The sequence below is a fragment of the Arachis stenosperma genome, chromosome 2, assembly GCF_014773155.1.
Source record: "Arachis stenosperma cultivar V10309 chromosome 2, arast.V10309.gnm1.PFL2, whole genome shotgun sequence".
In the NCBI taxonomy this organism is placed as follows: domain Eukaryota; kingdom Viridiplantae; phylum Streptophyta; class Magnoliopsida; order Fabales; family Fabaceae; genus Arachis; species Arachis stenosperma.
In genome coordinates, this window is record NC_080378.1 from 8,031,897 (window position 1) to 8,056,179 (window position 24,283).

General features: G+C 32.1%; 3 protein-coding genes across 3 annotated transcripts; 1 reads left to right on the plus strand and 2 right to left on the minus strand.

Annotated features, from left to right (window-relative positions):
• Window positions 1–6,840: 6,840 nt before the first annotated feature.
• Window positions 6,841–10,448, minus strand: LOC130960646 (uncharacterized). Its single transcript, XM_057886093.1, has 7 exons — window positions 10,209–10,448; window positions 9,214–9,636; window positions 8,943–8,995; window positions 8,723–8,760; window positions 8,319–8,637; window positions 7,774–8,048; window positions 6,841–7,432 (listed from the first exon to the last, which is right to left on the minus strand). Exons 1-7 carry the CDS (start codon window positions 10,219–10,221, stop codon window positions 6,967–6,969), a joined length of 1,587 nt encoding a protein of 528 aa, XP_057742076.1. The 5' UTR covers window positions 10,222–10,448; the 3' UTR covers window positions 6,841–6,966.
• A 4,922-nt stretch (window positions 10,449–15,370) lies between these two features.
• LOC130962351 (RING-H2 finger protein ATL60-like) lies at window positions 15,371–16,775 on the plus strand. Its single transcript, XM_057888573.1, has one exon. The coding sequence runs from the start codon at window positions 15,732–15,734 to the stop codon at window positions 16,671–16,673; it is 942 nt and encodes a 313-aa protein (XP_057744556.1). The 5' UTR covers window positions 15,371–15,731; the 3' UTR covers window positions 16,674–16,775.
• Window positions 16,776–21,083: 4,308 nt separating this feature from the next.
• On the minus strand, window positions 21,084–22,331 carry LOC130962467 (uncharacterized). The gene is made up of 3 exons (XM_057888674.1): window positions 22,191–22,331; window positions 21,773–22,088; window positions 21,084–21,646 (listed from the first exon to the last, which is right to left on the minus strand). Exons 1-3 carry the CDS (start codon window positions 22,329–22,331, stop codon window positions 21,084–21,086), a joined length of 1,020 nt encoding a protein of 339 aa, XP_057744657.1.
• Window positions 22,332–24,283: the final 1,952 nt, after the last annotated feature.

A 24,283-nucleotide genomic window follows, 5' to 3' on the forward strand; every position in this document is an offset into this window, starting at 1 on the left:
CAAATTCACTTCTTTTCATGTAATACTTTGAACTCTATAGATATAAAACCAAACCAAACAAAACTCAGGCGACCTTGTCAAAAAACTCAAAATCATCCTAGAGGAGCCACAATTGAATTTCAAAAGCAGAATTCTAGACGCACCACCATATTTTAACAAGGAATTAAAAACACTTTTCAAAACAAAGACTCTGACAACAACATTCACTCTAGGAATATGTACATTCCCAAAGGGCGAAAAAATTAATGAAATATCAGCGAGTTAAATCTCAATTTGACCCCTGAAATTTAGCCCGATACTCAGAATGACCCTCACAATTTCGTTGGCCCCAATTAGAACCCCCAAATTTGCAATTGTGGCTCCAACTTGCCCCTGCCATCATCTCCGTCACCAAAATGCTAATTTGATGCAATTGCATGACACGGTGGACACTACTTAAACGACGGCGCATTGGTTTTGTGCCGAAGCCCTTAAAAAACCACACCGTTTCAGTTTTTTGTGGGTTAAAACTCTCTTTCTTTCCACTATGACGATCATAAGTTGTCAAACATCAAGAAAATCCTTACACTACGTGGTTTCCAAAGGTTTTGCGTGCGAAACTAATGCGCCGTCGTTTAATTAGTGTCCAACATGTCATGCAATTGCGCTAGATCAGCATTCCGGTGACGAAGATGATCACAGGGGCAAGCTGGAGCCACAATTGTAAATTTGGGGGTTTTAATTGGGGCCAACAAAATTATGGGGGTCATTCTGAGCATCAGGCCAAATTTCAGGGGCCAAATTGAGATTTAACTCAATATCAGCATTCCAAAGAAACTAATAGGACATCATTGTGCATTACACTGTTCAGGTTACAATAAAAAATTCCAAGTTTCCAGATCATAAAATCCTGTAAACCCAGGCCTGTGCAATGAAGTCAAACTTGAACCTAACGGAAAGAGGGAAAAATCATTTGATTTTATAGTAAAAGGTTGTGAGACTTTGCTTTTGAAACTTGAAAGGACTGGAATTGTGTGATTTTGAACTTTCTTCACTGAAGTTACACATTAAAAAGCAAGTGCATCCAAAGGCTAAATATTACACAGTACAAATATTTCCTTTTAAAGAAACTAATACCAACCCAGAATGAATTTAAATCTTGAATGTGAGTAAACCTGGAAAATGTAACATGAGATGTATGGCTCAGCTAAACTATAAAAAAAAACCCAAATAGGCAAATAGTAAAATACCAACAATAACCGGAAGAGAACTTTTAAAACATAAAATCCAACCCAAGATTAACAAGACCACTTACTCTGAATGCAAAATAAGTTAACACAATTTAGTAAACCACTCAGAATTTGAAGACAGCCTACATTTAGCTGAAGGTAAAGCTCTCACCAAGGTGCATGACAACTACAATATTCAAGTCCGAATCATTGCATGTAAAGGTTTAGTAATTATATTATTTTGCATCAAAATACTATGCGAATGCAACTTTTGTTTTCAGGAATCTCAGATCCACAGAGAGCACAATTCAGCACGACCAAAACCTAAACCAACTCTACATATTCAGGTGCACTCAGTCAGTCATTAATTAATAAATTGTCCCTATATATTGAACTGTTCATATCTACATATACTTTGTCCACTAGTTAAAATAAACACTCCTCCATTGTTTCTTCCGCCATTGATTCTTTAACACCAGTCTCCTCATTCTCACCAGCTCTTTTTATAACGACAATCATAGTAAATATCAACTATTCCCCTCTTTTCGTTGTCATGCTCAATGCTTTTGAATAAATTCAATTGCATCCTCCTTATCTCTAAATTGCAAACTCAACCACAAAATTGAAAACCATGACCAACAAATCAAATCTATCAAGGGCCCCAACTACTCTTTAAAATGGCATAGGACATACTAACAAAGTATTTAATAAAATCGAGATAACAAATTCATAAGGAATCATTAAGAAACAACCAAGAATTCAGGCAGTCTAACTGCAATGCAACTCTTTCAGCTGTAATGCAAATTATTTTGGAGTTGGTTTAGCTACATAGGTCTTTTAACAATGAAAATTGTGGAAACCCATGCATAGTCCCAAAATTAAAATAGCAACAATCATAGAACAAAGCATTCCGTGATCCTTTCTAGCAGAAGGATAAAGTTGCTTTCAAATGTACAATTCAAGTTAGCTCCAATAGCAACTCAATATCTTAATCATTGCTATTTATTCTAACTTGAAACAAAATGAAGATTTCAAAGTTTTGGCTCCTAATGAAAATTTCATCAACCACATATAGCCGTGAAAACTTTATCAAGTTCATGTCAACCAATTCCTATTGTTAAGCCTGCAAGAGAAAATGAATTTCCCCTAAATGCTTAACAGAAATTCATACATAGTAGTGAAGCACGTAATGCTTCCTATTGACCTATTCAATTCATTTGAGTGAGAAACTGTAAAGAACAAAGCAATATAACTATGAAGACTGAAAAGGGAACATTGCAATTCAAACAAAATTTGAGTACGAGATAAATTTACTCACTTCACATTTCACATTTCACATTCACATAATCGGACCGAAGCCATAAATTAACATAATAATATTCAATATAACGTTTTATACAAAGCTGAGCAGCAGAGAAAGCAGGACACAAACTCAATAATCTAAATTAACAAAAATAACAAATTCAGTAATAAAAAATGCACTAAAATCTGGCGATGAATTCGGGACATAAAATAACAAATTGAGGATGGACTCAACCTACCTGCAAGACAACGGCGACAGCCACGAGCAGAGGCAGTGCCGACAAGGAGCACAGAGGAGCAGCGACGATGGAGAGGGCAGCGGCGCGGGGAGAGAGGTGGCCACTGTATGGGTGTGTAAGAGTCTCAGAGCAGTGACAGGGAAAAAGAAATCTATCTATCTATAAAAATAGAAATCCTGAGTAGTTTGATCATTCAGGCTATTAGATGTTGCAACACTATTCATGTCATGTAAGTATGTTATGAACACTTACATGAGATTTTAACTTTTGAAGTGTATCATGAGTAAGGTTCTGAAAACCTGACCGGTCATCAAATCGCTCTAGTTATTAGTTCACTGGTTTATTGGTCTAATCGGTTCAATAGTGGTTCAATCGAAAATATCGTTTTATAATAAAATAACAAATAAAATATAAAAAAATACCCTAAAACATAATTATAGTCTAATATAAACCTTAAAATGTCTTCCAAATTTAAAGCAGTACATCAAATGTTATCAACCAAAGTCTTATGATCTTATCAAAATACAATTTTAAAAGTTAAATAACAAAAGGAAATATCCAAATATAAAATAACATCATGAAAGTTCGTCATGATATTAACAATTTAATACCCATTATATTACTATTGAAATCTTCAATACAATCACAAACTAAACACAATTAAGCCCAAAGCATAAACACAGCACAGCATAATATTCCAACAACACATCACTATGCAAAAGAAGCACAAAACACAAAACAGCAGCATAGAGCAGCCAGAGCTAATCAATAATCAATTAATCATTCAATAAAAATACAAAACACAATATGATTTCTGAACCGAGCATTAAAAAAAATGAAAAACAAACACTAGCAGTGAGCACTGCAATTTTTTTTTTTACTTCAAAAGGGGATCATAAACAACTGGTTCTATGAAAGTTCAATGAATAAACAAAGGTTCAATTTTAAAGTATGAAATCCCAAAGGTTCTAGAAGGTGATTTCTAACCAATAAATCAAATTGCATAGTGGCAGTTAAATTTTAAGTCAAAAAGTGAGGCTTGTTGGTATTAAGCATAAAGTAAAATTGACAACATTCAAACTTTGCACACAATTACTTTCAAGTTGACATAATAGTGATTAATCACATATCATTTCAGTGTTTCCCTGTATCCAATGGTATTAACACAGGCGGAAATGATAATCACCTGGTTTCTAAGAGCTAAAACAGTAAAGTATAGTTACTAAAATGTCAGTAAGACGATGATTATGTGAGTTCATTTCAATATACAATTTGTTACATTTTATGATTAAATTACAAGTATTTCCTTTAGGCAATGAGCACAAAATTTATCATCAAGAAACTTTAACAAAATTTAACAACAGGAACAAAAAAAAGCAAGAACAAGCCAGTAACAATTTATCATCAATCAGTAAGCCAGAGTTAATCAACCCAAAACAAGCAAGAACAAGCCAGTAACAGTTAAAATTTATCATCAAGCAATGAGCAGAGCCAATCAACCAAGAAAAAGCACCGAGAACTGACTGAGCATCCGAGGCATTACCTTCGGCGAGGGCAGTGACCATAGATTTGAGGGAGAGCGACGGGCGACGGACGACGGGAAGCTCGCGACGGACGACGAGAAGCTGGTAACGAACACTGGTGAGATGGAGACGGACGACGGGGAGCTGGCGACGAACGCTGGCGATCTGGCGACGAACACGACGGACGGACGACGTTGGAGCAAGACCTGGAGACGTTGGCGTTAGGCGAACGGGAGGGCCTTCGAGCACGACGAACTAGGAGATTTGGCGAACGACCAGGACAAACCAGGCGGCGGCGGTGAGACCAATGGCGGCGCAATGGAGGCTAGGGTTTTCAAGGAAGAATGGGAAGAGCTCTGCCTGAGGGAAAGCTTGAAAGGGGAGAGACTGGTGGGGTACCGATTCGGTCCAACCGGCAAGTTCTCAGCCGGTTTAGCAGTTTATAAACGGTTTTAAAATGACCAGTTTTAGATTAAATCGGACCGCATTTCTGTTTGGTTCGCGGTTGGACCAATCCAGACCGATTTTCAGAATCATATCATGACCAAGGCTATCCAATATCCGTAGTTGGTAGAACCAAATTGTGATGGAACCGATAAGATTTTGGGTGACTAATGGAACCGATAAGATTATTAGTTCTTTTATTTTCTGGTTTAAGCAATAAATTTTTTATTAAACTGTTTAAATTATAATTAATAAATATAAATTTTAAAAGTATAATTTAATTGCATAGATTATATATTTAAAAAAACAGTCTAGTTACCCATTCAAGTGTTTTTGGCGACCAAGTTGGCCTAAACTCAACAAAAATCACTTTCATCATACGCATGTTTCAGTAATGTAATTTCTTTGTCTTCGTCTTCTCCTTCTATTTTTTTGTTTCTTCCTCCTCCTCTTTCTCTCTTTCATTATTGTAATCACTAACAACACCAACATTTTACTAACAAAAACTAACATTTTAAATTGAATTTGAATTTTATATAATGGACCATATTCGGTTTATTTAGTATTATACAATGGTTTTATTTTAATAATATTTTTGGTTCATTTGTAGTCTAGGTGTATTGTCGATAAATAATTTGTCCCAATTGTTTGAATGACTTTCAAGACAAATTGAATAGAATGGAATGAAATCTAATACAGTTGAATAAAGTGATAATAAATAATTTTAATTTTTTGCTAAAAAAAAGACTCAATCATTAACAAAAACGCATCGAATTCATTTTTGGATCCAAATGAATCTCAATTCAACTAAAAAATAAACTGAAATTACTTAAGGAATAAAAAATTTGGTCAATACTTATAAGCAGTATCAAGTGAACTTCAATTAATACACAAATGAACCGAAATAAATTAAGAAATAAACTAAAATTATTTAATGATGGCAGCACAGAAAATCAAAACTAATAAAGATGTTTGTAAAATGTTAGTATTATTGATGATGACGATAACGAAGAAGAAGAATCTGCGTTTGCGAGTTTGCGAATTTGGAAGAAGAATGAGAAGAAAAAAGAGGAGGAAAAGAAGAAGAAGCGAAGAAGAAGAATCTGCGCGAATTTAGAAGAAAAAGAAGAATAACGAGGAGAAGAAGGAGAAGAAAAAGGAAATAGAGAAGGAAAAAGAACGCGTGATTTAAAAAGTTGTTATAACAACTTTATTAGACTAAGTTAAGTATTTTGCTTTGACGCAGATTTTATTTAAAAAAAAAAACAAATGTAATGAAATGTTAAGTTATTGTAAATGTAAGACAACTCAAGTTTGAACCTAAATAAGAGTTCTCTTTTATTAATTGTAGACTTGCGTTTTTTCTCTATTTGCATTCGTTTTGATATGTTCTATCGGATTTTGATCGATTTTCTTTCTTAAATAATTAGAATACTAGACCAGACTAATTTAGAGTCTAATTTACTGATTTTTTGATCAAACTCACTAATCCCAAGTAAGATTTACAACTATAATTATATTTCTGTTTTTTGTGTCTTATTTTTGATATCTTATCTCATTATCATTAAATTACTAGTAAATTGATTAGGTAATAATTATATCTTAAACATTCCTCTTTCTTTTACTCTACTTTTCCAAACCTTATTTATAAAAATTAAATCTTTTGAAATTTTTTCCATCAAAAAATGAGTATAATTTTTGTTACAGATTTTGATGCAAATTTTTTTTTGTCATTATATATATATATATACTAGAAATTTAAATCTTTTTAAAGTAAAAAATTAAAAATTTAATTACTGTTAAATTAAGATAATAGAATTTATACCGATCACACGTAATCAAATTTACAAATTCTACATGAATTAGTGATTAATTGTCTATTTTGTCAATGTACAATTTTTTTAACAATTTTTTTTCATGTATTAGTACTAGGACAACTATTTGTTGATACTTGATACCTCCATCATAATACTTTTTGTGGACATTTTATTCCTCAAATTGGATGGTAATTTTTTCAAAAGTAATTTATTAAAAGTAATTTTTTAAAATTTAAAAAATTAATATAAAATATATAAATATTTATTAATATACAAAATTATATTAATTTTTTTTATTTTAATAGACACAAACTAACCTTGAAAAATATAAAGTACACATATACTATCCTTTTAACTTACCAAACATAAAGAAGATGTTTGTACTTTGAGCTACCTAAGCTAAGGTTCCTCTCTAACAACTCTACTGTTTTATCTATTCAGCTACTTCAACAAGCCTTCCACAAATCCATTTTCTTGTTACAATAGCTCTTCTTGGTTCTGCTTCCTTCTCTTCATATGATGAACCTGTTGCTTCCTCTATCTTGCTGCTAAAACTAGCATCATATGAAGCATAGCCATTGGAACTTGTTAGAGGAAGTTCTGAACTACCATTAACCAACTTCTTGCTATCACTTGATGATAGTGTTTTGTGTCCATTTAATGGGAACATGAATGGTTGGTTCAGAACTTCAAACTCTTCATCTTGTTCCTTGTTTGTTTGTGTCATAGCAGCATAAACAGCATTGCTTATTGTCCCTCGCTTATGTATCGATTCCAGCGATTCGATTGCTTCGGCTATAAGCCTTCTACTTTCCCTGAGAGAAGCTTGAGCAATGGGACTCTTCGTTGCTGCAGCCTCGAGTGCCTTCGCCGCCTTCTCAGCTTCAGCAATCAACAATCTGTCACAGTTACATAACATGGAAATAGAGTGTTTTATATGCTTAAACAAACACTGGGTTATAAATGTATCAAAAAAAATTTTAAAATAATCAATAGAGAAAGTATTCAGAACCAACTTCTAAAATAATTCAGGGTCGAGGGTCGAGGGTCTAAGATTTAGGATATAGAATTTAAGATAAACAAAATAATTTTAAAAAAAATTGGCTGATGCTGGTTGAAAAAAGTTGGTTTCTTAAAATTACTCTAACAGATATCTGAATTGGATGAAGTAATTAATTTTTAGATAATGTTCTGCCATAGATTGATTAATGTTAGAAGTTAGGAAAGAGCAATTTGTTACCTTGCTTGTTCAATGGCATTGGCTTGTTTAGTTTCAGTAACACCTCTCTGAGCTCTAATGCTCTTTATCATTGCCAGCTTTGAACTCACCAAAGGATCTTTATAGGGAGTTGCATTGCTTTTCTTTGACAGAACCTGCTTAACAATTTTAGTATCTTTTTTCATTGTAGGTTTCCTCCTTTGTGAACCACCACTTGGCCGCCTTCTTGGTTTCGTTTCGGATCCTTCAGCGCCATGATCCTTGGTCATAGCATTGCAAACTCTTTTGCGATATCCCTGATTCAACGAAAAATCAGATGGTAAGGACTCATGATCACAGTTGATAGTAACTTCTATTCTAATCACATGCTCAAAAGTTAAAAGCCGAAAATCTAAAGGCCAATTCGAGTTCTGTTTTCGTTTCTTGTTTTCATTTTCAGTATTTTCTATTTTCAAGATTTTGCAAAGAGCAACTAATATATAGTCGAATAACTAATAAATCTTTGCTTGCGACACAAGTAAAATCCACAAACAATGAAACTTGAAGGCATTAACATATACACTTACAGGATCAGACCATTTTGCATAGATAGCTTCTGCAATTTTCCTCCTTTGTTCAGGAGTCTTGGGAGCCCTTTTGCTACCTTGTGGCCTCGGCATTCTTTTCCTTTTCTCAACACTCGCCGTCCACTCCAGCTTCAGCTGTTCATCCAATACTTCATAGGAGTCCCACTGCAGCTCTTCCTGACCACCATAGCCTTGTTTAGAAGCTTCTGCAATTGAATTCTGCCACTCTAGACAGCAAGTTTCCTGCACCACCCTCCTTTCACGCTTCCTTGCCCATGTCATTTTCACTGCAGCACCAATCTTCTCTCTTGTTTCGATACTGGGAATTCGATAAAAAAGACTGAGTCCAGACAAATTCTATAGGTAAAAAATGTAATCAACTAAAAACTATTTAACCAACTTACGTCTGCGGATGCGAACTATTAATCAACTTCAATTTGATCTGCATTACCAAATTTTTGTTAAAACTTTCTAATCACAGTTCCATGAATATGTTATCCACATGAAATTGAACTATTAGCAAGTGACTTTACATTGCATGTTTCATGGTTCCACGCCAAATTAGAATTCATATTGTGAACTTTGTATTGCAAAGGCATAAAAAATATTCTTACATGACATCACCTTAGGATTCTGCATTGCAAGCCTAGTTCTCTCTTTGATTTTCCGCAAAGTTTCTGGTCACATATTTAACATTTGAGCCAATTCTAAAGCACAACAAAACAATGACATAAGGCCTGATTTGGTAATTGTCTTAGGATAGAAATACACAAACATAGGAGACACAACTTTTATTTCTTGTCTCAATCTCCATCTCCGTGTGTCTGGTTTTCTATTCTAAAATACTTACCAAACGCAGCCCAAGAATGGAGCTTGAAGGAATCTAGCTAGTTACCAGCACTGTGCTTCCTCCCTTTGTTCCATGGTGCTATTCCTTTATTTGCTTTTGAAATCCTCATTCTCCTCAACTTCTCCCTTTCATCAATTTCTTCTGAATCATCATCTTCATTAGAAGATTGGTTCATAGGTTCAAGTCGAACCTTCGGTGGATTACTAGGATTTAGACCATACCATTCATTTCCCTTTGGAGCCAAAGAACTCTTTGGCTCTTCAAGGGTAGCAGCAACTGCTTTAATCACATTGAATTTCACACTGTTATGATTAAGTTTGTTGTCCAAGTATTTCCAAGAACAAGGAACACACTGCCCAAGACCAAAGGCAAATGAAACTGATGACTGTTTGCCATGACATGGTATTTGAACCTTCTGTGAACTCAAAGGATTTGGATGGTGAAAGGAAGGGTGTGCATTTCCAACTTCTGCTCACAAAATCAAAATAAAACTAAATAAATGAATAAAATATACTATTGATTTAACTCGTATCATCGACGGATAAAAGTTTTACAAGTGTATCCAATCATAATGCCACGTCAGTAAAAATAATAACTATTTTGTTCCAAAAGAAGGGATATAGTTAGGTGATTGTGTAAAATATTTTATAATGCGTATGCAGGGCATAGCAATTAACCTTATGGGAAACATGTTAAGTTTTCCGGGTGTTGCAGTTGTTTTAATCTCAACCATGTAGTATATTTTATGATTGAAATTAATGACTAAAACTATTAAAACAGCTAAAATTCTTGAACACAGGTATATCCCTAGGTATGAGTTTACCTCATAAAGATAACAAGGAGTTTCATATTATATATTGTATATTATCTTATCTTGAAACACAGTAAGGCACACATAAATAGATTATGTCTAATACAATTCAAACTATATCTATGCATATTATGTTACTGATACAGAAATAAAGACATAGTTATAATTGAAGCATATGTAATATAAGATGAGAGTAAATAAAGAAAGGGAGAAGTGAGTTAGTGTGTACCAAGCAAAGGCATATCTCAGTGAGAGTGCAAAACTTGTTGGTATGGAAACAACATCATATCTCAAACTCAGTTATATGATATTGATATATGTATGTTCTATTCTGTTCTTCTCTGTTGTTGTGAGAGAGTGTTGTGTTGAGGAGTGAGGATTCAGAATCAAAATGAATGAAGGAAGGAAAGAACTCAAAGAAGGAAGCAACTAGTTGATGTTGCTGTTGGAACACATGAGCCACAAATGGAAAAACAACCAGGATTTGGATAATGTTTCCAATTCCATCATGGACTTTTAACCATGGTTTCGAAAATCAAACCGAACCGTTCGGTTCGATTAGATTAACCAAAAACCAATCTTCTAGCTGATTTGGTTGTCATAAAAATTTGGCTGACAGAAAACCGATAAAGTTGGCCGAAGCGGTAACCACATGAACCGATCCGGGTTTTAAGATGTGGCCGGTTGTCTTCTGCTCACTAAACGACCTCGTTTTATTCAAGGGAAAAAACTATTTGCACTCAATAACTCCATCACCAGATCAAAAGGGAAAGACACTGAATTAATTTTTCATATAAAAAATAAATAAATAAAAAATCAAAATGAAATCGAGTTAAAGCCAGTGAAGGAGCTTGAAACGAAATTTTGGGGCCAGATAGAAGATATTTGTCAAGATACTTTTGATATGAATCCCATTTAAGATAAGCTCGTCTAACCTCATCTCTCTGATTTTGGTAATATTGCCAAATTTGAAGCCATTATATCGTTCTAAAGAATTAAGGTCAAACTCAACAGATGTAATTCTTTAAACTTTTGAAAGTTGTATTTTACTTTCTTCGTGATTCATTAAAGTAGAAGAACTATCTACAGGTGTTGATATTGTAAAAGTTATATGTTTTCCTTCTTGAATATTAGCCTTCTTATTAAAAAATGCATCATCAACTCTTTGATTTTTTATGACTATTTTATATAAAAATTTAAATATATATCCGATAAAATATGTAAAAAAAATTAGAAGAATAAATATTAAAATTTATAATATTTATTGAATTTTTTTATCAATTTATACAAATACAATAATATCAATACTTATTGAATATTCTAATATTTTTTATCATATAAAAAATTAAATTAAATAAACAGTAAAATATAAAATAATATTAAATTACATAAATAAAAAATACCTAATTTTTTATATTTGAACTCAAAGGTAGAGGGAGTGTTGTTTATTGAATAGAGAGCTGCGAAATGCGAATACAGTCAATTCAGTTCAAATCCAATATATTTTAAATGTTTAAAACTAAAAATTATTATGCAATAAGAGCAAGAGATGAAGATTAAACTTTAGTATTTTAAGTCATAATAAAATATTTGAGCCAACTGAACTATTTTTTATTTTTTGAAAAAGTATTACTAATTTTTTTAATAAAAGTTTGGAGGGGCCATGGCCATCCCTTGTCTGAACTAAGCTCTGCCACTGGTTAAAGCCCTCCGAATTGAGAAGAAGATTAAGAAAAAGTCAAAAACTTTAGTAAAGATTCGGAAGATAAAGGACCTCTCTCAAAAAAAAAAGAAAATTTTAATGTATTACTTTTTCTTGTAATCACATCCGTTATTTTAGATGATCATTCAATGTAAAAAATATTTATTTATATTAATGTAGCATTATATAATTAAATATATATATAATTATTTGACATTGACAGGACATTAAAATTAAATTTAGAGTATATACCTATTTTGGTTCTCAAAGAATTTTAGATTTGACACTTTAGTCCCCAACTAAAATTAATTACTCGATTGGTCCCTAACAATTAATTCCGTCAGTCACTTAAATCCTTTACTCCGTTAACTCTAACGGAGGATAAAATAGTCTCTGATCTCCTTTGTTCGTAAACGACATTGTTCTCTCCCAATTTTCATTATATCTCGCATAACACTAGCAGTCTAACACTATAACTTCAAACTACACAATGCACACTCTATAAATTTAATGTTCACAAGAAAAAAATCCTCAACTTGTTCTAAAAAAAATCATACTCAGAAAACTAATGTCTATATCTCTCAACTAGTTATCGTTTTCGATGGATCCTCTGAATCTAGACAGCAAGTCTGGTTTGTTAAGACCCGTCATCGTCGTTGCCATCTCCCTCCTCCTCTGTCCTATCATCTCCATGACCACATTGTCCACCACTCCGATCGCTTCCTTCAGCTTCTTCTCCGAACCAATGTTTAGGAATCACTTCAGTTTTCATATGAGTAGCAACAGTGACATTACTCGTTGTACTGATAGCTTGGATGCGAGGTCGAAACTGTCTGCCAACTTGGACTCTGGAAAAGAAGGAAGGAAGCAATCGGTGTCTATTTCAAATGAGAATTTGCATATGATGTCGAAGGAGAATCTTCTCATGATGTTCTAATGTCCAACAATCTATACTGCTTGTCAGAGAGTGGAGAAAGGCGTGCCCTTGGAGTAGTTGTGGAACTTGGTCTTGAGGATGTCGTGGACGTGTTGGGGTTGGAGGTGATGTTATCAAAGACGTGGAAGTAGATGCTTTTGGTGGGTGAAGTGCAGAGGAGGTGGATGTACCAGTCACAAAGATTTAAAAAGTGTGTGGTCCATGACATGTTGAGGTAGGTGCGATACGTGTGACAATTACACCATAGCTTAATCTTAGAGTTAAAGAGGAGGAAGAAAAGATGGAAAAGAAGAATGTGAAAGTGAAGAAGGAAAGTATGAATGTTAGGGTTATGCAAGATATGATAAAAATTGGGGAAGAACAATGTCGTTTTCGAATAAAGGGGTCAGGGATCATTTTGTTCCTTGTTAGAGTTGTCAGGGACCATTTTGTCTCCTGTTAGAGTTGTCATGGACTATTTTATCCTCCATTAGAGTTAATGGAGTAAAGGACCTAAGTGACTGACAAAATTAATTATTAAGGACCAATCGAGTAATTAATTTTAATCGGAGACTAAAGTGTCCAATATAAAATTTTTTGAAGACTAAAACGGATATATACTCTTAAATTTAAAAAACATACCCTGAAACAGCAAACAATGTTTGCGCCTTTCACAGCTACGAAAACGTTGATACCCAAATAGATGAACAAATAATAATAATAATGAAAAGATGGGTTCTTTCTTGCTGGTTGATTATTGTTCTGGTGGTTGAACGAATCAGAGTGGCGAGTTTTATATAATTGAAGATGACACACAAACGTAAATGCATACATTTATTAATAATTTTATATCAATGAAAAAATATTTTAAATTTTTAAATAAGATTTTATTTTTGATATACTCATATAATATAAATAAAAAATATTAAAAAAAATATTTTTTTATTAATATTAATCAATATATTTTTTTATATTATTAAAATTTATAATTTAAAATTTATTATAAAATAATTTTTGTTAGACAAATATTAACCAAAAAAAGTTAAATTTTACTGGCCACATATCATTAGTTAATATAAATAGTGTTACAGATTTATTCAATTAAATTTATGTATTTATATATTTTAAATAATAAATTTAAAAATTAGTGATGTGATAATATACTATTAGATATTTATATAAAACATTTTTATATTATTAATCCATTAAAATTATATTCTTTAAAAAAATTAAATAATAAGCATACAAGTCAATACTATATAGCTACCTAGATCTTTTATTATATTCAATCCCTTATCATAATAAGATAAGTCTTGAATAACTGTTAATCATTATTTTAGAAACTCTTCGTTGTCACTTGTCAGTGTAATTAAGCCAGCAGTCACATACATTCATTTATAATAAATAAATCTTTATTTTGGTTTCATGTTTTCTTTTCTACATGCAATGATGGATAATAGTAAACATTACCTAAAAGTAATTAAGGGGTCAATTTTAAGAGAGTTTAAGTTTAAAAGTCGATTAAATTAGGCATAATGTAGCTATAATTATTTAAAAGAAAACAATAAATTGAGCTTATTACAAAATTAGCTTGCACATCTTTTTCTATATGGTTAAATACTACGTGTATATTAAAATCAGTCACTAAAGTTAATTATCAGTATAAAATACATATTAAAATATAAATACACATTAAAAATAAATTAAATTATATATGTATTTATACATAAATACATTAATAATTGATTTTAGTGACTAATTTTCATATATGAATAACATTTTTGATAAATCATTCATCTTGTACCCAAAAAAGGGGAGAAAAAAAATAATTAGACGGGTCAAAGAAGGTGAAGAAAAAAGAAGGAAACATGTCTTTAATCACCAAAGGTTTAACACCAAGAGCAAACCTTTGGATAATTGTTTCAAACAAAGAAAGATGTCCTAACTTGTCTAGGTATATATGGTCCAAAATAGGAATAAAGGTGTTTGAAAATCTTATGCCACCTTTCTTTTTAATTAGAAAAATGAACACAAAACAAACAAAAAACTTTTGAAGTAAATAGTATCCATGGTGAAATTTTGAAGAGTCAATGAGCTAGGGCGATGTCCCTCCAAATATTTTATAAAAAACATTGACTACTTTGTGTATATTGTATTGGTTAATTCGTTGTGATATTATTATGAGATTTTCCTAAGTGTTTGTTCTTGAGTTTTATAATTCTTGCCACATCCTCTTTTTCTCTTTGTTTCTTATAAGACAACCCCATACAATTTTTTGGCTTGTTTTAATTTCTTTTCTTTCTCTCAATACTATCAAACCTCCATTCATATGATAAGCAATATTTTTAAGCTTATAATTAGAAGTATAAGTTAATTAATTCATTATTTTTTTAGAAAAAAAAATTCTATTTTAATATTAAAGATTATATATTATTTTTTTACAGTATCTCTCAATCTAGTATCTCTTATAGGTGATTCAATAATATATATGGAATAAAAAATTTATTAAAGTCAAGTTATCTGAATAGAAAGAATATATGAGTAGAATGTAATTAATTGATTGAGACTATAACTTTAAAAAAAAAAAAAGAATTAAAGAATTTTTTTAATTTAATTTGTTTTTTTGGAGATGAGCTAGATTAGCCAAGGTGTAGAATATTCATACAAGTGTTCAACATAGAATCTCAAAAACAAGTGTTCAATAACAATCATATGTTAACATTTTTGCTTCATGGACTTCAAAACTGTCACATTCTTCTCTTTGTTTGTTCTTCGGTCCAAGTCTCAAGTCCAGTATTTGGATTGATATGCTGTTACTTATCCCATTCTACTTCTAATTACCTTTTGAACCTTCCTTCAAATCCTCATTTAATTCTTAATTGTGTTTATATAAAAGCCTTCAACCTCTTCATTCTGCTTCACCACCAATCACCACCATCATCACCACTTCCCTTATCATCATCCTTTCACCATTTTTTTCTGCAAAATCATAAACTTTAAACTGATTTTGCATCTGGGGTTGTGCCAAATTTCTAACTTGTAACTGAAGTTTAAACCTTTTTTACTTCTCAACAGAACTTACCATACATATATAGCACAAAAGTGAAGAAGCTACTTTTCAATTTTTTTTCATCATGAGTACAAAATCTGATTCAGGCAATATATTGAATAATTCTGATGCAATTGTGATCTCTGGGAAGATCATGGTTGCAGTAGTGATATTGCTGTCATTGGTGTTTGTTTTTGTCTTCATGCTTCATCTCTATTCCAAGTTTTCAATGTGGCGTGTTCAGCAAGAAACCTCCATTCCTTCACCACAAATCCGCCGTCGTCACCGCCACCGCCGCCATCGCCACCTTGTATTCGCCTTGGCCGAAGACGCTATCCTCCATGGAACTCAAAATGTTGGGCTTGACCCTTCAGTTCTTAAGTCCATACCTGTGTTGGTGTTCCAACCCCATGAATTCAAAGAGGATTTAGAATGTGCTGTTTGCATATCTGAGCTTGTTGAAGGTGAAAAGTTTAGAGCTTTGCCACATTGCAATCATGGGTTCCATGTTGATTGCATTGACATGTGGTTCCAATCACATTCTACTTGTCCCCTTTGTAGGACACTAGTTACTGAAAAACTCTCTAAGCTAAATAATAGCACTCCAAGTGTTCGAGAGAATGTCACAGAGAACAGTGAGTCATCATCAGAAGCTGAAAACCCTGCTGATGTGAATACCAATGATGAGTCTTCAAATTTTCCCACACATGTGTTGGTTTGGGGTGATCAAACACAATTTTCACACACTACTGAGGATCCACATTGCTCATCATCATCTGGTTCATGTTCTTCAAGCAGTGAGAGTGGAAGTGATAGTAGCACTAGTAGCAGCAGCAATGGAAGAAACAATAATGGAGTGTTGGTGATTGATATACCAAATGATGAGGTCACTCCTGAAGATGATGATGAGATGAAATCATCATCACCAATGGTAGCAAGATTGAGGTCAATCAAGAAGCTTCTAAGTAGGGACAAAAAGTCAACTAGTCCTTGTAGTCCCAATTCTTTTGATGTGGAACAAGCATAGAATTAGGAGTTTGTTGATGTTATTCATTTCAATTATTATTTATTTCAGTACATATTCTGATATATCTCAATTGAAACTGTTGTAAAAAGAAGGCAAAATGAAAAGCTGGTGTAATATCTAGTTCTATAAATCTATAATAATTTTCATATGTTTAATTGTGATCTTTATGTTGTAGTTAGCTTGACTCAATGCCATTGCTCCACTACTTCATATAGTAAAGTAGTGAAACATCTTTCTGTTTTACCTTATTAATTTAAAAGAGTGAATAAATATATAGAACTAATTTTTAATTAGTCAAAATTTTATTGTAAATTTTTTTAATCCTTATTTTTTGAAGATTTAAAATTGGGATTTAAGATTTGGAATTTAGGATAAAAATAATTTTAAAATAATTAATTAATATTGACTAAAAAATATTTATTTTATAGTTAAAATTTACAATTTTAAATTTTCGATAAAAGAAAAAAATACAAATGAGTGTGCCTAGGTATCAGGTATGCATGGTGTCTAAAATTTGTGTGCAAATAAATTTATTATTAACAGGAGATAGTGATTAAATAAAAAATGTATAATGTAATGATTTCATAATTTTGATTACAAAAGAGTAAATAGTCAAATTAGTTTTCAAAAGATTACTCATTTTTTAAATTAGTCCCTAAAACATTTTTTAATCAAATTCATCATTCAAAGATTTTAAGTTAACCATTTAGTGACTCTAACAGGCGTCAAAATTTATTAATGTGACACGTTGAGTGACACCACAACACACACCTAATGGTCCTAATTGGCGGTTAACATGATAAGTTTATGAAACTAGATCAAATTAATCCCAAATCTAGTCCACATCATGTATTATTTGCTGCATAAGACTTTTACAAATCTATGATATCTGCTGTTGTTGCAGTGCAAGCTAGGTAAGTTGAAGATGTCCACATATCAAAGCGAATAGGAATTGTCCTACTGGCGGGGAAAGAAGGGATTACCATCCAGGATGCTTATGAGAATCTCATTCTCGACACGTATGTTCACTTTCCCAGTTGATGTTTTATGAATTATCAATTTTTTCTAGCCTTCTTTTATTATACATCCAAGCCACATAATAACACTAACGGTAGAGTTACCAATCAGTTTGAAAGTTCGAAAGAAACAGATTTGAATTGAATAATAATGGCAATTGTATCGTGTTTTGCAGGATTAGAGGCGATCAGCAACAATTCGTTCGTAGAGATGAATTGGAGGTAACAACTTGTTGCATGGTTTGATACAATGTTTCATATATCCTTGAAAGACTAATGTAATGTTTCATATATCCATGTTTCATATATCAGGCATCATGGAAGATCTTCACCCCGTTATTGCACAGAATTGACAGAGAGGAGTTCAAGCCACTCCCTTATGAAGCATACGATAGAGACCCGAAAGAGGCCGTTGAATTGCTGCGAAAAGCGGGCTATGTTGAAACACCCATTGTTGTAAAGAGGCCGCGTTATTAGTTGTTTATATAATGTATATACAATAAAAACCTTATATGGAGCCCTCCTATATATAATGGGTGGTACTAGTTTATAAATTTTCTAAGAAATGTACTCTCTTTAAAGTTGAGTTGGTTGGGTATGTTACGAATTTGGTTTGCATACACTTGTTTATGTTTGTCTTTAATGTGGAGCAAGTTAATCCATTCTTCTTCATTTCATTATAATATTTAAAATGTTATTTTTTAAAAACTATTTTTAATAAATTACTTTTGAAATTTACTATCCAATTTGAGGAATAAAATCATTAAAATGTCCACAAAAGGTATTATGATGGAGGAACGAAATCTCAGCAAAGAGTTGTCCTAGTACTAATATATGAAAAAAATTGTAAAAAAAAATTGAAAATGACAAAATAGATAATTAATCACTAACTCATGTTGAATTTGTCAATTTGATTAGGTGTGATCCGTGTAAATTTTATTTTAATTTTAGGGTAATTAAGTTTTGGAAAAGGCACATTATAGTATTTTCCAAAAAGATATTTTTCACATCCAAGTGATTTTAAGTCACGCGCTTTTTACACTTTTTTCTTCTTTCATGCTTCTTCTCTTCTCCCCCACGTTTCTTCTTCTCTTCTCCCCCATGCTTCTTCTCATGTTCATTTATGCATGGAGTGTCTTTTTCTTCTTCGCCTTCCTCCTTCTCCTCATTCTCGTTCTTCTTTTTCGCATTCTTTCTTTACATGTTTTCTCTTTTCGTCATTCTTTTGTTGTTGTTGCTGCTGTATTTTTTTATTGTCTTTTTCTCCTTCTCTCTCTGGTGAAGAAGTAGTAGAAGGTGAAGAGGAAGAGTTTTGAATTGTGCAAAACAGAAATTAACCGAAATGACCAACACATTTGAACCGAGCACCAATCATGTGCTGAATAAAACGTGATAAACATTCAATCAGTAAGAAAAAATATTTCTGCATGCACAAGGACTCAACTGAATACACTAACAATCAAGTGAATCAAAATGAGCAACTCCACTTAACCAACACTATTGATGTTCGGAATAAAACATGATAATGATCATCAAGAAAAACATTACTACATGCACAAGAACTCAACTGAACACATTAACAATCAAGTGAATCAAAATGAACAACTCCACTAAACCAAGCAACATTCATGTGCTGAATAAAACGTTATAAACATTAAATCATCAAGAATAGCATTTTTTCATGCAAAAGAAGTCAACTGAACACTTAACAATCAGGTGAACCGAAATGACCAACACCACTGAACCGAATACCAATCATGTGCTGAATAAAACGTGACAAATATTAAATCAACAAAAAAAAATATTTCTGCATGCACAAGGACTCAACTGAAGACACTAACAATCAAGTAAATCAAAATGAGCAACTCCACTGAACCAATACTATTGATGTTCTGAATAAAACGTTATAAATATTTAATCATCAAGAAAAATATTTCTACATGTACAAGGACTTAACTGAACACATAACAATCAGGTGAACTGAAATGACCAACACTACTGAACCGAACACCAATCATGTGCTGAATAAAACGTGATAAATATTCAATCAGTAAGAAAAATATTTCTGCATGTACAAAGACTTAACTGAATACATTAACAATCAACTGAATTAAAATGAGTAACTCCACTTAACCGAGCAAAATGTTGGTGTTGTTGGTGATGACTATAACGAAAGAAGAAGAAGAAGAAGAAGAAGAAGAATCTGCGTGCGCGAAGAAAAAGAAGACAAAGACGAAGACGAAGAGTTGTGTTTATGAAACGCACGTGTGATACGCTCCTTTAATGAAAGTGATTTTTGTTGATGTTGGACCTACTTAAATGATCTTGGATAAAAAAAATACTTAAATGTATAACAAGTCTCTTTTTCAAATGTGTCCCATAAAATTTAATAAATGATTGGACTTGGCCCCACGAGATGTTGCATTGACCTGAATATGTAATTTATCATTAGGACCGGCCCAATTCATGGTTATCCAACAAAAATTAAATTAACAAATATATAAATCATATACACATTCTGGTCCAATATATATATATATATATATATATATATATATATATATATATATATGTATATTAACCTAAAACGCACTGTTGGAGAAACTGCAGAAACGCACTGTTGGAGAAACTGCACCTGCAGTTCCCTTATACTAACAGGATACTTTGTCAATTACACGTAGAGTGCAGCTATATTTTTGAATGAATGAGTAAATGGACTTGTATTTTTTAATTTGGATAACACACTTCTTTTTATTTTGTAGGAAATCTAAGTTCAAGGTAGAAATATTAAAAAAAGTTTTGAATAAAAAAAAATATTCGAAAAAGTTTACAGTTAGAAGGTAGCGTGGATTACAATAGGAAAATTTTAATTTTTGAGAAAAAAAAGGAACAATTTTAATTTAATCTCATTTTCTTTCGCACACAAAAATTTAAAAAATATATAATTATAAAAATTTAATAAAAATAATAAAAAATAATTTATTTTATTAATATTTTTATATTCTTTCTATGAAAAAGACACAAATATACTAATTTAATATCTAAGAACAGAGTATCTCTCAGTTCCTGTTTATACTCCACCTGTCATAAAAAGTAACTCCACATCAGTTTTTGCGTCATAAACAATAAATAGGAACTTAAAACATCTCTCTCTTTTCCATTAGGAGGAACTAACTTTAGTCCTTGTTATGGTCCCACTTAATTAATTAATTAAAATACTTGAAATTAATGTAATTAATTTTTTTTAATAATGTAATTTAAATATTTAAATTTAAAAACAATTCACTATTAAAAGATATTAATATTAAATAAATTCATATATAACAATAATACATAATATATAATTCGGGATTACACTAATTTGTAAAATTACTTAATACAAAGAAAAACATAATTAAACTCTATAGTTGACGACAAGCATTGTGAAATTGCCATATATGTGTTCAATCAAATCCTCTTTCAATTGTCTATGATGCTGCCTATTTCGAAGTTGGGCATTTCTTTGGAGAAATTGATGGTATGGTGCAAAATCTTCTTCTCCCAACTGAGGTTGTGATAAGCCATTTTCAACATCATCATACTCTAAGCTTTGAGTAAAATTTCCTGCATAAGTGTCTCTTTCATCCTCAACAATCATATTATGCAATATAATACAAGCTCTCATTATGTTGGCGAGCTTCTTCTTTTTCCAAAAACGAGCTGGACCACGTATAATTGCAAAGCGTGCTTGCAACACTCCGAATGCTCGTTCCACATCTTTTCTTTGCCCTTCTTGATATTGTGCAAATAACTTGCGTTTCTCCCCTTGTGGCTTTGAGATTGATTTGACAAATGTGGCCCATTCAGGATAAATACCATCTGCTAAATAGTATCTCATTGTATAATTATTACCATTAATAGTATAATTTACCTCCGGAGGACGGTCATTTAGAATATCATCAAACACTGGAGAACGATCTAACACGTTGATATCGTTATTTGAACCAGAAACTCCAAAGAACGCATGTCATATCCAAAGGTCTGAAGATGCTACAACCTCAAGTATTATGGTTGCAACCCCACGATAACCACTCATGTACATACCTTTCCACGCCTTTGGACAATTTTTCCATTGCCAATGCATGCAGTCAATGCTACCCAACATGCCAGGGAAGCCACGACCCTCCGCTATTTGTAGCAGGCATTGTACGTCATTTGGATTGGGTTTTCGCAAGTATTCATCCTGGAACATGAAAATGACACCTTCAACAAATTTTTCCAAGCATTCAATTGTAGTGCTCTCGCCTATGCGCACATAATCATCAACAGCATCAGCTGCTACGCCAAATGCTAACATCCGTATTGCAGTGGTACATTTCTGGAGTGGCGACAAGCCTCTTCTTCCAGTTGCATCAACCCTCTATTGGAAATACGGATAGACGTTTGAGAGAGCGTCTACTATCCGAAGGAACACATCTCTTCTCATTCGAAATTTTCGTCGGAAAATGTCAGCATTATACACCGGTTCATCTGCAAAGTAATCTTGGTAAAGGCGATCATGTCCTGCTTCTCGATCTTTGTTGATCCATCTACGAGTAATTGGGATAGAGCTTCTATCGATATTTTCTTCTTCTGAATCTTCGAGTAAATACCCCCTTGTCATGTCGGAGCAAAATTCTACACAGTAGCTATGAATTCGACTCCAAAATGTTTTCCCCTTTTGATCGGTACCAACTATTGGGTCAGTTGAAACATTTAACCATGCACTGATCAGCATCTCATCCTCTTTCCAATGTCAGTGTTGAATACTATCTTGCCTCCGATCTTCAATATCATCATCATTGAGGTCGATAGCATCTAATCCACGAGGGTTGGCAAAATCTGAATATTGTGAATTTGGACTAGATTGTATAGGAGTATGAGAGGATGGGTTAGAAGAGCCACCAACACCAGATGAGTTATGTCTTGATGCACTAAATTGAGTTGGAAAGGGCAAGGAAGTTGGAGTAACATTTCCGATAGAGGAGTTAAATATGGATGAAAATGAAAAATGGGGTGTTTGTGAATTTTGATTTTGCAGTTGGAATATAGGAAATTGATTATTATAAGGAGCTTGAAACATGAAATTAGAAAGATTTTGTGGATTTGGATTTTGAAATGTATTTGGTAGTATGAAGTTTTGATTTGGAACTTGAGAGTTTGAGGTTTGAGATTGTTGGGTATTTGTAATTTGAGAAAAGTTTTGTAAGTAATTGAAGAAAGAGTTGAGTTGGTTTGGATCTATTTTTTCGAATAAAAAATAATAGTAGCAGAATTTTGATTTTGTAAACTTGGAAGAAGATGAAGAATAGTAGTAAAGAGTGTGAGAATAGAAGTGTATCTAAGTGGTATATATAGAGTAACAAAATATTAATTTATTAATAATAACGGTAACATAGTAACAACTAGTTTCTAACAGCTATTTTTATAACGGCTAGTTTTGCAACGGCTAAATTAATATAATAATATAAATATAAATAATATTTAATATTAATTATGATATAAATAATTAATATAAATTATTAATTAAATAAAAATTTAATTATTTAATTATTTTAATTATTAATAATTAATTATAATTTAATTACTTAATTAATTATTAGTTAATTAATTAATATAAATTTTTAATTAAATAAAAATATCAATATTTGATATAATTAGTCATTATAATTATTATTGAATTAATTATTATTTAATTATATAATATAATTATTTAATTAATTAATATTTTATAGAATTATTTATTTTTTATCTAACTTGTCATTTGGCAAGTGTAGATTGGCTAATGGGAGTCTCCATTCAGAGGAACTCCCTTGTTTTGAAATGCGTGAAGGAACTCAAGCGAGTTCCTCTCCAACGTTCCATCTTTTTTTTTTCTCTGACAAAACAGTAGGAGGGCTCCAAAACAATGTCCCATGGAGATGCTTATCCAATTTTCTACTTCAAGTACAAAGGGTCAAAATAAGAGGAGCAAGATATGAAGAGTCTTGCAATATACAATTATAATTGCCATCAACAACCAAGAGTAGTACCACCAAGCCACTCGTCCGATAGCATAAAGGACCTGTTAACGATTTTCACTACACCTGAGCCTTGATTACGGAACACTCTATCATTCTTCTCAAACCAAATTACCCAAATAACAGCAAAGAAATCAATCAACCACCGCTTCCTCTCCTACTTACTTCGTGAAGCATTCGTCTAGCTCTCAAAAAAGCCTGTTCAGTATTTATGGTGAAACACTGAAAGTGCAGGTTTGAAAATGAGAATCATCGTGATACCCTCAACTTAATTCTCACCGCTTTTACTAATATCTACTTTCCAGTAGGTCAAATGCATATTTATGAGTTCAAAATTCATGATTAATTTATTCTGCTCACTCATTCAAATAAATAATTTTAGTAATAATATAACATAACTTAATATAATAATACATTTAGAAATAATTTTTTGATAAATAACAGAGTAAAAAACACTCAAGAAAAAAACAGACTAAACAGCTCCACTATTTTAGAAAATATTATTCTAACTGAATTGGCAAAAAAATTAAAAAATACAAAAAAAGTAAAAAAAGAT